Source organism: Pseudorasbora parva, chromosome 4 (assembly GCF_024679245.1).
Source record: "Pseudorasbora parva isolate DD20220531a chromosome 4, ASM2467924v1, whole genome shotgun sequence".
Lineage (NCBI taxonomy): Eukaryota > Metazoa > Chordata > Actinopteri > Cypriniformes > Gobionidae > Pseudorasbora > Pseudorasbora parva.
In genome coordinates, this window is record NC_090175.1 from 6,212,113 (window position 1) to 6,229,829 (window position 17,717).

The following is a 17,717-nucleotide window of genomic DNA, read 5'->3' on the forward strand; positions in this document are numbered from 1 at the left end:
ATTTCCAGCAGCAATTGAAGCTTCAGACGGTGTCGCTCCATTAGCAGCAGAGGCCAGTGCTGCATTTCCAGCAGCAATTAAAACTGGAGGTATTGGCGCTCCTTTGTTAACAGATTTGAGTGCTGCATTTCCAGCAGCAATCAAAGTTTTAGATACTGTCTCTCCTCTAGCAACAGACTCCAGTGCCGCTCCTCCTGCAGCTGCTACTCCGGAGATTAAAGCTGGATTTAGTGTTCCTACAGCAACTGCTGCTCCTGCACACGCCGCCACTCCTTTTCCTACAGCACCTGCTGCTCCTGCACACGCCGCCACTCCTGTTCCTACAGCAACTGCTGCTCCAGAGATTAAAGCTGGACTTAGTGTTCCTACAGCAACTGCTGCTCCTGCACACACCACCACACCTTTTCCTACTAAGGCCACCTTATTTAACAGCCTTATCTTTTTGTTCTCTTCTTCTATTTTCCTCTGAGCTTCCTTATACATCTCATTTGTGTAATGTTCTCCTCCATTCTCCATAACCATTCGGTCGATCTTCTCCAGCAGTTCAGTGACCTGTGATTGATTGCCTTCACCTGTGTTATTGAACACATGATAACCACCTTTACACTTTCCAACTAGCTCATTAATCTGCTTACTATTGGTCAGAAACTCCTCTATAGGCTTTTTTAACCTATCTCCTCTAGTGAACAGAACAATGGTGTAACGAGCAGCATCTTCTCCGAAATTCTTCTGAATCCATTTCACAGTGTTTTTCTCCTCTTCTGTGAATTTCACGTCCAGTCTGATGACCAGAAGAAACACATGAGGGCCAGGAACAGACATCTCCACACACTTCTCAATCTCATCCTTCAGTTGTTCTTCACTGATTTTTGTATCAAACTGTCCTGGAGTATCGATCACTGAGATGATTCGACCTTCTACCATCTGCTGATGTTGTTGGCATTTCTTAGTCACAGATTCAGAAGAACTGTCTTCTTTAAAAGCCTTTCGTCCCAGGATGGTGTTTCCTGTTGCGCTCTTTCCAACTCCAGTTTTACCCACCATTACGATCCTCAGATCTGCACTCTCACCAAGTTTCATGTGACTGTGCTGTATGGACTCTGACAGTTTTAGAGTAGACAAACAAGAAAATAAGCTTAATTAAATTTTTAAGAAAGGCGTCATAATATTTGGGAAAAATGTAATCAAATACAGGTTCTCACCTGTCTGTGTTGGATTTTGTTCTGTCACCGTATGTTGTTTCTTCTGGTCCCATTCTTCTGTTCTGCTTGTTTTCCAACATGTTTCCGGTTTCTGGACTGTATTTGTTAATCTCATATTTTCAAAAGAGTTTCTCTGTGGTGTTACTGATTGTTGCACTGCCTCCTCTTCATAATTCCTGTTGTCTTGAACTCTGTAGCATCTGTCTTCATATAGTTCAGTTCTCTCGTTTTTTGTCACAGTTTTTGAAATAAAAACATTTTTTTCAGTCACATGTGTTATGCTCTTTTCCTTTACACTGTGCATGTGATACATCTCCTGAACTACTTCTATCTGCTCTTGTTTTTGTTTCGTCTCTTGTACTTTTGTTTCTTTCTCTTCTTTTATCTTTTCTTGTCTGCTCTTTATTGGAGTTCTTAAGTAAATGTCAATGTCATAATGCTGGCCATCATTCTGTTGGATGAATTCATCCATCTTCTCTAGAAGCTTTGTGATGTGTGTTGGAATAATGTCCTTCTTACTGTTGACCACATGATATTTACCTCTGCAGTGACTGATGAGGTTCTGAAACTTTTTACTATCCATAAAGTGCTTCCATTTTCTAAATGTTATTTTTTCTCTTCCAATAAATAGAATCATGGTGAACTTCAAAGCTTGAGTACCAAAGTTCTCCAGAATTTTCTCCACAAGGTTCCTTTGCTCCTTCTCAAAGTTCTCCAGGTTGATGATGAGCAGGAAGATGTGAGGACCAGGATGACAGAGGTACAGACTCTTCATCATTTCACTCTGCATCTCTTCATCAGTCAGTTGAGTGTTGAAGAATCCTGGAGTGTCGATGATGGAGATGTTTCTGTCGTCTACTCTTCCTCTCTGTATCTCACTCTCTCTGGTGCTGCTCTCTTTAAACACCTCTCGACCCAGTATTGCATTTCCCGTAGAACTCTTTCCAGCTCCAGACACTCCCATCAGCACAATCCTTGGATCCTGGGGATTACCTGCCAAAAAGATCATGTCATTAGCTGGAGCTCTAGATGATTAAACATGCCTCTAAGTCAGAGTTAGGCAAGTTCAGTCCTAGAGATTTGATATCCTCCAGAGTTTATCTCCAACCCTACTAAGCCACCACAGTATAAAACTCAGGGCTCCCAGCATGCATTGCAGCATTAAAGGGCTACTACAGCGATTAGCATATGGCTTCGTATCATTAGAAACCCGGGAGTATATTCGAATGATCATGCTTCCCCCTCATATCCCCCTGAGACGAGAGATTCATGTATTTTATTTCTGGAAAAAAATACTCAGATGACCCAAATATCATAATTTTGCATCAGTATTGTTTGCCCAGAGGCGAAAGACTACAGCCAGTAGAGGAGCTATTTCTGCAGGGTTTCAACCTGTTCATGGGGAGTGGGATCGCACTTGGCTCGGGCAGCTGCGGGCATTCATGCAAATGGAGCGGAGCAAAGTGAGTGTTTCAACATTTCAAATGAATTCCTATGAAAGTTAAGCTTCCAAAGGCATGAACTGAAAACGCTCCAGACTGAACACGCGTTGTGAACGACTATCACGCCCGAGCTTACCTCTGCTCTCCTGATGAATGTAATCTGACTCCTGCTGCGTTTGTACTGTGACTCGCACTCGGCTCACTCATATTATATTGAACAGACACCTTCCGTTTTTAATTGTTGTGTCTGTTCTCTAACTGAACTGATTTAATGAAAATGAACGTGGTGGGCAAATGATCCAGTGATCCAGTCACAGTAATCCAGTAGCGGTGGTTTTGGGAGTGACGCAAAGCAAGTGCATTCTGGGAGTTTTTGTCTTTCATCCTCATGAGACAAAATACATTTTCTGTCTTTTCTCAGTCTAGAAGGCACCAAATCCAAAAATAATTTTACATTTCTACTATATTAATGATAATGTTTCTGTGTTTACTAGAAGCACACAAGCGCAACTTGGCCTTTGTCATTATGTTAAGCCCCGCCCACCGACTCTATACACGATGTGATTGGCACGACCAGAGTTTGCCGTTTACAGCTCAGAAGTGTATTGAGAGTTGCTAGACGACACTCGCAGGCAGATTAGATTTGCGGCTGCTAGGGTGCGTCTAGATTTCTAGGCTAACAAAAAACACAAAACTCACATAAAAATCAAAGTCAAACTGCCAACCTAAAAAAAAAATATTGATTACCATAATGGTGACCAAACATTTTCAATAAAACATCAACATCTAAACATCTGTTAATTCTCAATAAGAGCTTCTATAGATGTATTTCAGGGTTGGAGCCTAACTTTGCAGGACAGTGACTCACTAGGACCGAACTGAGGAAAACAATGGTATAATTGTACCCTAAGGACCAATTGTGTACCTTTAAAGGTACATTTATACAATTTTGATCCTTGGGAAACAAAACGTACCTCGACTACAAACGAGGGTGTGATGTTATGATTGACAGCTGAGATTGACCGCTTCTCTGAGCGAAGTCACTGAGGCACTAACGGAATTTTTAACTTTAGTCTCTACATTTCCATAACTGTTTATTTCACAAAATGCTGTTTATTAGGCAGGAGTGTGTGTGGGACCTTGATATCCCAGCTTAACTTCTTTTACAGTCTATGTGCTCAACTTGTTTTTTGTAGTTGTCTTTGAGGTTTAAGTTCAAAAGATTACCTGGGAACTGATTGGATGAAGAAACATATTTAAGTTGATTTTACCTGCACGTTTAATTAGTTGAGTTAACTTAAAAAGTAAAACACAGTTACCCTAGAAATCTAGACGCACCCTGGTGACAGCAAATCTAAGCCAGGGTGGTCTAGCAACTCTCCGCTGGCTTGTGAGCTGGAAAACCAAAACCAAAACCAAAAACCAGCTGGGGTGGTTGGGGGGTTAGCTATTCAGGTTAGGTGGCATTTTCAGAACTGATTGTATCAATACAGACATTGTGAATGGCATTACAAAAACGTTTTGAACAACAGGCTGTGTCACTTTCCTTTTAATTTAAGGATGGCGTTTCAAAGTTGGCACAGAAGACAGATGACATAACCATTTTGATAACATCATACTGTATTTTAATCATAATACTCTGTGCCTATAGTGTATAAAATGAATTAATAGACCTGAAACTGAATAGTAGTAACATGGCTAAATACTAATGAAGATTATCTTCACTAAACTTGATTTACTATTTAGTGCTGTCAACTACCAGCATCAAACAGCTCTATGAATACATTCTCAGTATGGTATTAAACTAGCTGTATCACATTAGGTTAACTTAGACTGACCTTTGTATGCTGATGCCATTATATCGCTCGCAGTTTGGTGTTCAAAGTCCCCCTGGCTTTGTCTTTGAGAACCTGACACCCAGGAAGTCTGTCTACGCACACACACAGACACACAAAGACTGACAGCATCACACACTGGTTTCATTTTGACACCTGAAAGCAAACAAACTTGCAGAACTACTGTATGATTTGGGCTGTGACCTTCCATTGTTTACTTGGCCTTATAGTCTAATTGTTTTGTCATATTAAGGCGGTATACACTGTGCGATTTGTGTGCGATTTCAGCAGAGATAATTCCCAGATAGCAAAATTGCTCTGGCCCAGATCCGGCCCACACTTTACACTTTCATCTGGCCCACTACCCGCGTGGAATGATGGCACTTGGGCGGTCCGCTCCCGTTTGCCAGATTTAGGCCGCAATCAAGCCATAGCAACGCCGCATGTCAGCCATGAACAAAACGCATGAAGCAGAACTGGCCCACATCTGGCCCAGATAGCAAAATTGCTCTGGCCCAGATCCGGCCCACACTTGACACTTTCATCTGGCCCACTACCCGCGTGGAATGATGGCACTTGGGCGGTCCGCTCCCGTTTGCCAGATTTAGGCCACAATCAAGCCATAGCAACGCCGCATGTCAGCCATGAACAAAACGCATGAAGCAGAACTGGCCCACATCTGGCCCAGATAGAAAAATTGCTCTGGCCCAGATCCGCCCCACACTTTACACTTTCATCTGGCCCACTACCCGCGTGGAATGATGGCACTTGGGCGGTCCGCTCCCGTTTGCCAGATTTAGGCCGCAATAAAGCCATAGCAACGCCGCATGTCAGCCATGAACAAAACGCATGAAGCAGAACTGGCCCACATCTGGCCCAGATAGCAAAATTGCTCTGGCCCAGATCCGGCCCACACTTGACACTTTCATCTGGCCCACTACCCGCGTGGAATGATGGCACTTGGGCGGTCCGCTCCCGTTTGTCAGATTTAGGCCACAATCAAGCCATAGCAACGCCGCATGTCAGCCATGAACAAAACGCATGAAGCAGAACTGGCCCACATCTGGCCCAGATAGAAAAATTGCTCTGGCCCAGATCTGGCCCACACTTTACACTTTCATCTGGCCCACTACCCGCGTGGAATGATGGCACTTGAGCGGTCCGCTCCCGTTTGCCAGATTTAGGCCGCAATCAAGCCATAGCAACGCCGCATGTCAGCCATGAACAAAACGCATGAAGCAGAACTGGCCCACATCTGGCCCAGATAGCAAAATTGCTCTGGCCCAGATCCGGCCCACACTTGACACTTTCATCTGGCCCACTACCCGCGTGGAATGATGGCACTTGGGCGGTCCGCTCCCGTTTGTCAGATTTAGGCCACAATCAAGCCATAGCAACGCCGCATGTCAGCCATGAACAAAACGCATGAAGCAGAACTGGCCCACATCTGGCCCAGATAGAAAAATTGCTCTGGCCCAGATCCGGCCCACACTTTACACTTTCATCTGGCCCACTACCCGCGTGGAATGATGGCACTTGAGCGGTCCGCTCCCGTTTGCCAGATTTAGGCCGCAATCAAGCCATAGCAACGCCGCATGTCAGCCATGAACAAAACGCATGAAGCAGAACTGGCCCACATCTGGCCCAGATAGCAAAATTGCTCTGGCCCAGATCCGGCCCACACTTGACACTTTCATCTGGCCCACTACCCGCGTGGAATGATGGCACTTGGGCGGTCCACTCCCGTTTGTCAGATTTAGGCCACAATCAAGCCATAGCAACGCCGCATGTCAGCCATGAACAAAACGCATGAAGCAGAACTGGCCCACATCTGGGCAACAGTTCATTTGAATTCTGGCCCAGATCCGGCCCAGATTTAATACCTTGCTTTGGCCCACATACCACGTGGAATGATGGCACTTGGGTGGTCCGCTCCTGTTTGCCAGATCTAGGCCACAATCAAGCCATAGCAATGCCACATGTCAGCTATAAACTAAACGCATGAAGCAGAAATGGCCCACAACAGTTGCCCAGATGTGGGCCAGTTCTGCTTCATGTGTAGGTATTAGATCCGGCCCAGATCTAATACCTTGCTCTGGCCCACATACCACATGGAATAATAGCACTTGGGCGGTCCGCTCTTGTTTGCCAGATTTGGGCCACAATCAAGCCATAGCAATGCTACATGTCAACCATGAACAAAACACATGAAGCAGAAATGGCCCACATCTGGCTAACAGTTAAATTTAATTCTGGCCCAGGTCTGGCCCATATCTAATACCTTGCTCTGGCCCACATACCATGTGAAATGATGGCACTTGAGTGGTCCACTTTTGTTTCCCAGATTTGGGCCACAATCAAGCAATAGCAATGCCACATGTCAGCCATGAACAAAACACATGAAGCAGAAATGGCCCACATATGGCTCACAGTTAAATTTAATTCTGGCCCAGGTCAGGCCCAGATCTAATACCTTGCTTTGGCCGATATAAACCAGAACTGACCCTAATGTGGGCCACAGTTGGTCTTTTACACAATCCTCATGTGGCCCACATGCTGTTTGCCAAATCTGGTCCACAATCAGGCCATTGCACAATTCAAGTTACCTTTCTTTGTTAATGCTTTATAAAGTTTCAAAGCAGATTTACAGGAATAAACATGAAAATAATTATTTAATTATTCAAACAGAGTTAAATTCTGCAGTAAAGCAGCCCTAAAAAGAAAATAATGTCACAGCTGAAGTCAGGTCAGTGTTGATTCAGTTCTGTTCAATAACTGTGTAAGGTTCATCAATTATGAAATCAGTTCAATTTGCTATAAAGCAGCTTTGCAGAAAACATGATCCAGTGCAGTTCAGTTCTCCTCCAATAGCATCAGTGCACTTAAATCAATATTATATAGACATTAGAAATACCATAGACATTTTGTAATTCTTGCTGCCAATGATACAAAAAAATTGTGCTTAGAAACAGTCTCTCTGACAGCGTGCACATGTCGTCAAACGAGGTGTCTTTCACTGCTTACTGCACTTTAGCAGTTTAAAATCCCTTGTTTTTTAACCATAATGCTTAAAAATGCAGGCAGATGATAAGATTTCATTACCACACAAGCAGAACAGCAACGTAACTACGATAGAGATGATGGTCCAAAATCAGTAGCAGTTGATACATTTCTACCAGTTAATCATATCTACCAGTACACCCCTATTGTAGAATATTAAGCGTCCCAAACTAAGCAAGCCTAAGGCGACAGTGGCAAGGAACCCAAAATCCATCAGGTGACAGAAATGGAGAAGAAAAAACCCTTGGTAGAAACCAGGCTGAGTTGGGGGACCAGTTGTCTCTGGCCAACGAACATGGTGTGAATATGATTCAGGCTGCATTACAAGTCAGACTATGGATTGCAATAATTCAGAATATTTCATCTAGATCCACCAGCTTGAAGATCAGGATACAACATGTCGACATGGAGTTTAAGCTGGCCTTAGGGGTCTGTGCAGAGGACAGAGGATCTGTGTTGATGGCTGTTAGCAAGTTCCTCACAGGGGATCCGTCTCTAGGAGTTGTCTAGTTGACATGTTATCTGTTGACATTTAGGGCTGCGTTGATGTCTAGGTGCAGGTCCACCATCTGATCTGGATTTGGAGCAGATCCAGCTGACAATGGTAACCTCGGGATAAGAATGAAAGATTGTTAGCAAAGAATACACCAAATAAAACCATTACTGTACCTTATCGCTGCCATATTTATATAAAAATGTGTATGTCACTTTTATGTATATAGATTATAACATCCTAAACACTAAAATTAGGGTTTTTTTGACATGATTTATTATTTTGTGCAAAAAATACTGAAAATTTGGCTTCCCAAACATTGATTTTAATCGTGTCTGGATTTACTTTCAGTGCAGAAACAACTACTGATCCTTGTATCATTTGGTTAATTTCTACAATTCAGAAAGATCAAACAGATCTTAATATTAATCTGCACAAGCGACAATCAGGTCAGTTTTGGGAAAGATCTTGGGACATGTGGTCTTCACCTCACAGCCGGTAGGAAAAAAATCGGGATAGGACTCAGAAATCATGTTCATGGAAGTGATTATTAACGTTTAGGGGTGTAACGATACACTCGTGTCACGATTAAATATGTATATCGATACTGAACTCCCGACACGATATGTATCCCGATAAGCCGAAATAAAGTTTTTATTTTTATTTTTTACTTTTTTATTGTTATTATATTATTATTTGTGTATTATTATCAGGACCCAAAAATATTCCCCCATTGCATTATTATTAATTATATTTAAAATTATGTTTTGTCATTGTATTATTCTATGTAATGAGATTATTAATGTAATAGTGTCACTGAAACTCAAAGTAAATTAAAAAACAAAAATCCCTCACGAATTACTTGCACTTTCAATGCAGGCAGCATTGCTCATGCTCGCTATGTCCTGCTGTTCCTGCTATTAATGCAGTATAAGAATGAACCATCTAAACTGCTTTGAATAATCATACTACTAAAACTAAATGTGATCTGGTGATTTAAATTATGTTTGCGCTTTCACTAAGGATTGCCGCTTTAAATGGTGTTTGCACTTTGACTTTGGAGGAGTGCCACTTTAAATAATGTTTGCGCTCTCACTTTGAAGGGGCCGCTCATCCAAGAATTTTACCTCACTTTCATGTTGTTTTCGCACGTCACGCAATCATTTGAACGTCTGTGTTTACTACAGAATGTTCACTGTGTTAAAGCTACACTGTGTAACTTTTTTAGTTTATTCTTAGCTAAAAACACTTAGTTCTTTCAAAAATATGTGCTAATTAATGTATGTAATGTGATGTAATGCACTTCTTTTAAGTAATAAAGTATTCTCGTAAGTTTATAATATACCATTGAAAATACATACGGGTGAGGGGTTCGAATGCCGGTCGTCATGTTGCTCCTCCATCTTGAAAGTACATTAGCCAAAGAGGGACATACCCGTAAATTCAAGCTTCGCCTTTCGCGTTTTAACACTCGATGGCACTCATGGACGAGGTTGAACTGGATGCCATGTTAATCTTGGACTAAATTGGCCACTGTAGGAGTTAAAACAAAATCGGAATTGAGAGGAACAGAAACTAATAATCACTGGTTGGTCATATACCTTTTCACCACTAGATGGGGGAAATTATCACACAGTGTAGCTTTAAATATTTTCACCACATAAAGCCATTGTGTCTATTCAGAAGACTTGAAGATTTCAGAAGATTTGGATTAGACCACTTGATTACTTTATTTTTTGCATCGTTTAAGTTTGAGAGTAATGGACTTTAAAATGGGTTTCATAAAGAATATCTTCATTTGTGTTTGGAAGTTAAACGAAAAACGACATTATGGTGAGAATTATGACAGAATTTACATTTGAGGTACATTTGTAAATTTGTGTCTGGGTAAATTGTACCTTATAAATAGGCTTACTACAGCAAGTTGAGCCTTGGATAAAACAACTATATTGCAAAGCATATCGTTTCCATCAACGATACATATAGTCACATTTTATTAATGCGATATAACAATTTATCATTACATCCCTATTAACGTTACTGCAGTGTGAAGCAGAGCAGGAGCGAGTGTTGTGGAGCTGAGCAAGGCTGCTGGAGTGATTGTTAATGAGATGAACAACACAAGCCTCACGAGCAGCGCGAAAAACTTTGATTATGCCATAGTCGCCGGCACTATTTCTGCTTTTCTGGTAATGAGTATGAGGTAACGCAGCTCTGTTTATCATATAACACATTTGAGTGAGTTTTAAATTATGTTATGACGTTACTCTGTGCGTTCACTCAGCGGCTGCTGTGACACTTGTTAACACTACAGTCGGAGTAAAGCGCATCAGCAGAATAAAACCAGAAACCGAGGGTTAAGAGATATGATGACATCGTTAGGCGACGCCCTCACACGTCCCGGTTCCTTGGTTAAAATAGCAATTTTCTCACGATTTACAAATAGTTGGAAACATTTGGGATATTGAAGGTTCTCAACTGAACAAAATATGTAGTATTGGCCTAGTGGTTTTGGGATATCTTACTGCAAATGTTACATAATGCTATTTTACAAATCTAGACGCACCCTAGCGGCAGCAAATCTAATTTGCCATGAGTTTAGTCTAGCAACTCTAAATACACTTCTGAGCTGTAAAAACCAAACTCTGGTCAGGCCAAACACATTGTGTGTAGAGCCAGTGGGCGGGGCTTAACATAATGACGGCAGAGAAGGCTCCGAGAAGGTTGGTTGTAGCGCTATCCTATCGCGTGCAGAGGTAGTTTGAAAGACAACCGTTTATCCCGCCCCTCGGATTGAGCCCTGTCAATGGTGAGTTCCCAGAGCTAACTTCCTGATGTGGCTCTGGCTTGTCAGGCTAACTTAATGCAGTTTTAAGTGAACATTTGGGGAGCAGTTGGGGAAATGATGTCTAACAATATATTAGATCTGTGAATTAGGTCTTTATATTTATGTTAATGAAACAATAAAAGAAAAAAGGTAATCACTCACTGTTCTTAACTGAACTACATTTGTAGCTTTAATAATGATCAATTCATTTGTAACAAACACACTAAAGACTAAACATTAGGGGTGTAACGGTTCACAAAATTCACGGTTCGGTTCGATACGATACACTTGTGTCACGGTTCGGTTCGGTATGTTTTAGATACAGCAAAAAGAAAAAATTGGCAGAAATTACCTTTTTTTATTATTATTTTATTAAAACTAACAAAGTATGATTTTTTGATGTTGTATGATTTTATCCATCTTCTATGTAGTTACAGGAATAAGACATTAGCTCTTTACATTAGCGTGTGCGGTGCGTGTTGCGTGTGCATTGCAGGAGCCCCACACCCTGTAGTGCTTTCACATATGCTGCGTTTGCAGTCCGCAACTGATCCGCTGTTGCATACCACAAACACAGCATTTATTCATTATTTTTTATTTAAAATCCAAAAGTTTTTACTGAACATGCCTGGTCAGAATTCCAATTTTCTTTGTTTACTCTTTAATAGAAGTCAGGTTACGTAGCCTACTACATTTAAACAACATTTTATTAAATTCATTTATTCATATTTATATACTTTAGATTTAGCTCACAAAAGTGGCAAAACATTTAAACATAGTTTATAGCCTTAAATCACAAACATTTTAAATTAGAAACTTACAATAGTATATTCAAAAACAGCCGACTCTAGTCTTTACTTTCGTTTTTACACCCTTTTAAAATAAATCCTGCAGGTCAAAAAGAACTTGCTTTTCACCTCCAAGAAAGTACGAGTGCTCTCCATTATGGCACTTTTTTTTTAACCTAAATGCCAGGTAAGGTGTCGTTTTGTTGCTTTACTTGAGAAAAAAAAAAAAAGCCATGTGTTGACTTTGAAACAAGAGTAAATTTTAAATGAGATGCATCTGTGGTGAAATTACTAGATTTTCGCGTCAGTACATGTTTATTTTAATGCGAACAATGTTCTACCACTTTAATGCAGCAACGCAGCGCAGCAAAAAATAGACTCGGTACGAAAACGATCCGTGCACTGCTGCAGACGGAGTATGTGTGAAAAGGGCGTTAGGTCTCATATCCGCGGCTATAAATGGACCACTCGCCGCGGTGATGTCTTTTGCCATTTGAATAAGTTGGAAATGTCTGTCTAAATGCTGCGGGGATAGTTTGTGGGATAGTTTTCTCCTTTTTATCGTCTTGTTGTCGGCGTAAAGACAACAAGATCGTCTTGTTGTCGGCATTCATTGACATGACATGAATTATTCCTGCTGCTGTACCATCAGCAAATGCGACATACCGTTGTTTTTTAATCCATCAATCTTGCCAACACCATCATAGCTTACCAAGAATCCAAAGTTCACCCAAACACCAGACCTGTTGGTTATTGGAGGATCTTCTATTTCTGGTTTGTTAAACGCAATAGCCATTTTGCCACAAGCATTCAGCGCGTAGCCTACTGAGTAAGCGAGCGCCTGACTGAGCAGCCTAAAACATATTTGGTGTTTTTTTTTCCTTTCACTTCGGCGGTGTCAGGGGCATTGCCTGTTATGTCGTTTTGGTTATTGGGCTACCTTGTTGAACGCATATTATTATATTTCACACACTTTTTTATTTTCCAAATCTAATTAATTAGTCCAAGAACCGTTCGGTACATAATGCGTACCGCGTACCGAACCGAAAGCCTCGTACCGAACGGTTCAATACGAATACGCGTATCGTTACACCCCTACTAAACATTGATTTTTATTTTATTTGATTATTTGTTTTTCTTCCCTAAAAAGTTTAGATAAGTAAAACACTACAATATCTATACAGCTCTGGGAGAGAAAAAAAAAATAAGAGACCACTGCAATTTTTTTCTTAAATCAGCATCTCTACAAGTATGGAAGCCTACAAGTATATTCTGGCTTTACTGGCATAGGGATACAGTGAGCGTCGGGTTGCTTCCATCCTTAAAATTTTAAAGACGGCGGTTCATAAGAACAAGGTCAAGCAGCAGACATTGGGGACAACAAAGTTACAGACTGGCAGAGGGCGAAAATAACTCTACACTGACTGGAATGACCACCAACTCATTCGAATGTCACTCAACAACCATAGGATGACCTCAGGTGACCTACAAAAAGAATGGCAAAAGGCAGCTGGGGTGAAGTTCACGGCGAGGACAGTTCGAAACAGGCTCCCAGTGGACAGGGCTGAAGTTGTGGAAAGCTAGAAAAAAGCCCTTCATCAATGAGAAGCAAAGAAGAGCCAGGCTGAGGTTTGCAAGAGACCATAAGGATTGGACTGTAGAGGACTGGAGTATGGTCATCTTCTCTGATGAGTCCAATTTTCAGCTTTGTCCAACACATGGTCTTCTGATGGTTAGACGGAGACCTGGAGAGGCCTACAAGCCACAGTGTCTCACACCCACTGTGAAACTTGGTGGAGGACCGGTGATGATCTGGGAGTGCTTCAGCAATGCTTGAATTGGGCAGACTTGTCTTTGTGAAGGACGGATGAATTAAACCACGTACAAGGTTGTCCTACAGTCTAAAAAATGCTGGGTTAATAACAACCCAAGTTGGGTTGAAATGGACAAACCCACACATTGAGTTGTTTGAAAAGGTCCATTCACTGGGTTCAAACAACCCAATTTCTGGGTTTGTCCATTTTCAACCCAACTTGGGTTGTTATTAACCCAGCGTGTTCAGAGTGTAGAAGAAAACATGCTTCCTTCTGCTCTGACAATGTTCCCCAACTCTGAGGACTAGTTTTTTTGCAGTGGTCTCTTAAATTTTTTCAGAGCTGTATATATATTAGGGATGCCACAATACTCAATATAATATTGAACCGTTAGGTACGCATTCATGGTTCAATATGCGCTGGTGAATTGTGTTTTTTTTCGGTTTTGCATTTAATTATTTATTTCCATTTCCCCCCGTTTGAAATATTCCCATAGACAGTAAAAGAAATGGACAGAGCTATCCCATTGACTTCAACGGCGGAAAAATGAGGCCAATCAGAGGCACTCACTTCCTGATGGCTGAGCGAACTGCGCAGACTCAGACTGAGCTTGAGGACGTAGATGTGACGTGAGCCTCCTGTCTGACTTCAACTGTAGGTCTTCTAGTAGTTGTGGAAAGTGAAAGCTGAATCACATTGTTTAAATATTTTCTCCCATTGCTTTTGGTTCTCTATGGGCTTCTCCCCATTCTTCTCCCTTGACTTTATCAGACTTTATGTCTCCACGTCCCCCCGACTGCCTCATATACAGTAAAGATTGCCTGCGAGCGTCTCCTCAGGTCTATACTGTAATTTCTCAACTGTGCGACAGAGTCGCGTTGGTTATGACGCAACCGTTAGCCTATTTTTACAAAAACAGCTTCTGCGGGGCGATAGTGTAAGATACAAGGTAATGGAGCCTTTTATGCATTGTCGAGTTTCTTTAGAAATAAACAATGGACAAATGGAGTCTTTAAACGCCTCTGATGTAAAGTTATTCACTGTCAAAGACGCAAAAATGAATGGGAGTCAATGGGACGCTAACAGCAGGTGATGGCTTGGTTAGCAATGGTCTGATCAAGTCAAGGGAGAAGAATGGGGAGAAGCCCATAGTGAGCCAAAAGCAACGGGAGAAAGTATTTAAACACCCTATGGGTGGAACGCTTTCCGAGCGCTAGATTCCCCCCTTGAATATTCCTCTTTATTTATTCTGCTCTTTTTTTAATGGTTTGCCTGAGTCTATGCGCTGATTTGAGCAAATATCCAATCATATGCACTAAAGTTAAGGGTGTTTACCCGCATTTACGTTTATACTCTACATTTATTCATTCAATTTCATACTTAAATGTAACTGTACATCTCTGAGCTGCCACTGTAAATCTTTATATTTATTTTATTTAATACAATACACTGGGAATGTGTATACATTTTTTTATGTAAAGTTTCAAGTTTAAGTAAGGGTTTTCAAGTCTTTTAAGTAAAATAAAGAAAGAGCATTGCAATAAAAACCATTTTCTCCTTTACTCTCCTTTATTACCTTTTTCTGTTCCTGTCACCTAAGAATAGAAGAGCACAAAAAAAAAACCCGAACCGAACTGGAAAACCGTGGTTAAAAACCAAAGTAAGGTTATGTATTGAACCATGGACTAACTGTATTGTTGCATCCCTAAAATATATATATATATATATACAGTTTCTATTACTGTTTTTAATTGCATATTTCTTCTAATTTTTATTAACAAAGATGAAATAGATGAAATAGACCTAACAAGTGAAGTGAAGTGTAGTCCCGGATTTACTCCAAATGATTACAAACAATTAGTAAAATAGACCGTGTAAATTACTTGCGTGTCCATTTTCGTTACTCCTTTTCTCTTCTCCCTCTGTCTCACTTGCAATTTGAAGCCATCTGTTGATGTGGGATTCTACAGCTTACTCGCTTGCTCTGTGATCCTGTTGTTTCTGTAATACAAGTAATACAACTAGTTAGTGCAGTTTAATGTCAAATTTATACATAGATGAATTTCAAATTATACATTATAATTATAACATTATAATTGGGAAAATACGTTGACCATACAGAACTGACTGCAGGTTGGTATACAGTGAATGAAAGTGAAATCATGCTGGTCTATGCTTTTTTTTCAGCAGAAGACAATGTGATTTTCAGTTCGAAGGACTTCTTTGTAACGTTAGTGATGGGAAGATCAGACCATTTTACTGACTTGGATCTTTAAATCATTTAGCAATCACCTCAAGTAGCGCAAACTTTGATAACAACTTCATATTTAAAATAAATAATAAAATAATGATAATAAAAACTATAACGTTACATATTGCAGGCAAAATAACAAATTATGAGAAACAGATGATTAATTTAGGTTATTCTGGTAACGTTAGGCCTTGTTCATACTTTTGTCACGTGAGAGCCGCATAGACTAACGTTAGTACAGCAATGAAACAGACAGATATTAATATTTTATCACCATTTATTTAGCAGTTAGTAATTATCAAAAATCACGTGACAAATGTATGAAAGAGAGGTGAACTAACGATAATCAACTTGAATTGCTATGTCACTTACAAAATCCTTCAGGCAATGGCAAAAGTTTTGAATTGACAAAATAACTAATGTTTGATAGCTAACAATTGTAGCTTTCATTAGCTAACGTTTTAATATCACATAACATGCAGTAAGTTACTCCAACTGAATATAACGAAGCAATCCCCAAAACGAAGCAATATTTTTTTTATTAAATCTATCTTACCTTAACTTTCTTTGCCGTTTTCCACCGTCAAATCTCCAAACAATAATCCTCCTCTGCAGACTGCAGCTCCGTCTTTTGGGCGCCTTTTCCGCGGCTATTTTTTAAATTTAAAGGGCCGGAAATAGGAACTCGAACCAGTTGATTTTATATATATATATATATATATATATATATATATATATATATATATATATATATATATATATATATATATATATATATATATATATATATATATATATATATATATATATATATATATATATATAAAATCAACTGGTTCGAGTTCCTATATATATATATATATTCTAGCAAGGGATGAAAAATGTTTTTTGTAATGAAAGCATAACAAAAAAAAAGGGTTGAAAAAAGTTGGTTTCAAAATAACAATAAAATGTTCTCATAGCAGGTTTTGCTGATTTGTCATTCATTTAGCCTACTCTTAAATGCATATCTCAATTAATATACTGACAGGTTATAGGACAGGACATATATGATACAGATAATATTCAATATTTAAGTCAATATTTAGCAAAAATGAAAGACAAATTGAGTATTTTATTTATAATAATTTAGAATATCAGGGTCACTTGAAGCGGTTTATAAGATGACACTGCCTTGCAGTTCCATACATTTACAGGTGAATGTGATTTCAACAAGACTGTTTCTGGATATTTATAACATTGTTAATCCTGCATTCCAATCAACAAATCATATTTCAGTGACAAGCTTAAAGTTTATGTCAAGTTTATGTTTAAATGCAGGGTTTGGTGCTAGTTATTTACCTATCATTTCCCTCTTTGGTAGGGTTAGGTTAGGGTTAGGGGGTTAGGACTATGTTTCATGACAGGAATTGTGTTCCAGGATAAATATATACATATGTTGACCCAGGAATATGTCCTACTTAAAATCATGACAAAGATTTTCACATACAGCAACTCAAAATGTATCTCAGCCAAATATTCAAGTCAGGACCATTAAAAACAGTTCACAAATTTGACCTGTTGCAAACAATTCATAATCAGACACACACACACACACGCACGCACGCACGCACGCACGCACACACACACACACACACACACACACACACACACACACACACACACACACACACACATATTTTCAACATACTGTAGCTGTCTGTGTGTACACAGTATACACACAAACATGATTTTTATACTGTAAAAACTGTATATTGTATCACCCTACACTAAACCTACCCCTAAAACGTCTACCCTTCACAGAGAAATCTAAACTTTTTTTTTAAATTTCAAAAAGCATAATTTTTAATTTAGTTTTCTTCATAGAGACCAAAAACATCCCCACATGGACAAGGATTTCAAATATTGCCATTTTTGTGTCCCCATAACATAGGGTTTACCTAGACCACACACACACACACACACACTGTTTTTTGTGTGAATTGTGGGGACTTTCCATAAGCGT

The 17,717-nt window shown here is 39.9% G+C and overlaps 1 protein-coding gene and 1 long non-coding RNA gene across 2 annotated transcripts; both read right to left on the reverse strand.

Annotated features, from left to right (window-relative positions):
• Nucleotides 1-236: 236 nt before the first annotated feature.
• On the reverse strand, nt 237-4,526 carry LOC137073744 (GTPase IMAP family member 8). Its single transcript, XM_067442452.1, is given in 4 exon segments — nt 237-320; nt 400-1,100; nt 1,203-2,195; nt 4,483-4,526. Coding segments are annotated over 4 exon segments (1,797 nt in total). The 5' UTR covers nt 4,502-4,526.
• Nucleotides 4,527-7,960: 3,434 nt separating this feature from the next.
• LOC137072756 (uncharacterized) lies at nt 7,961-16,362 on the reverse strand. The gene is made up of 3 exons (XR_010904674.1): nt 16,269-16,362; nt 15,345-15,462; nt 7,961-8,148 (listed from the first exon to the last, which is right to left on the reverse strand). It is a non-coding gene; the product is annotated as an uncharacterized lncRNA (long non-coding RNA).
• Between the last annotated feature and the right edge of the window lie 1,355 nt (nt 16,363-17,717).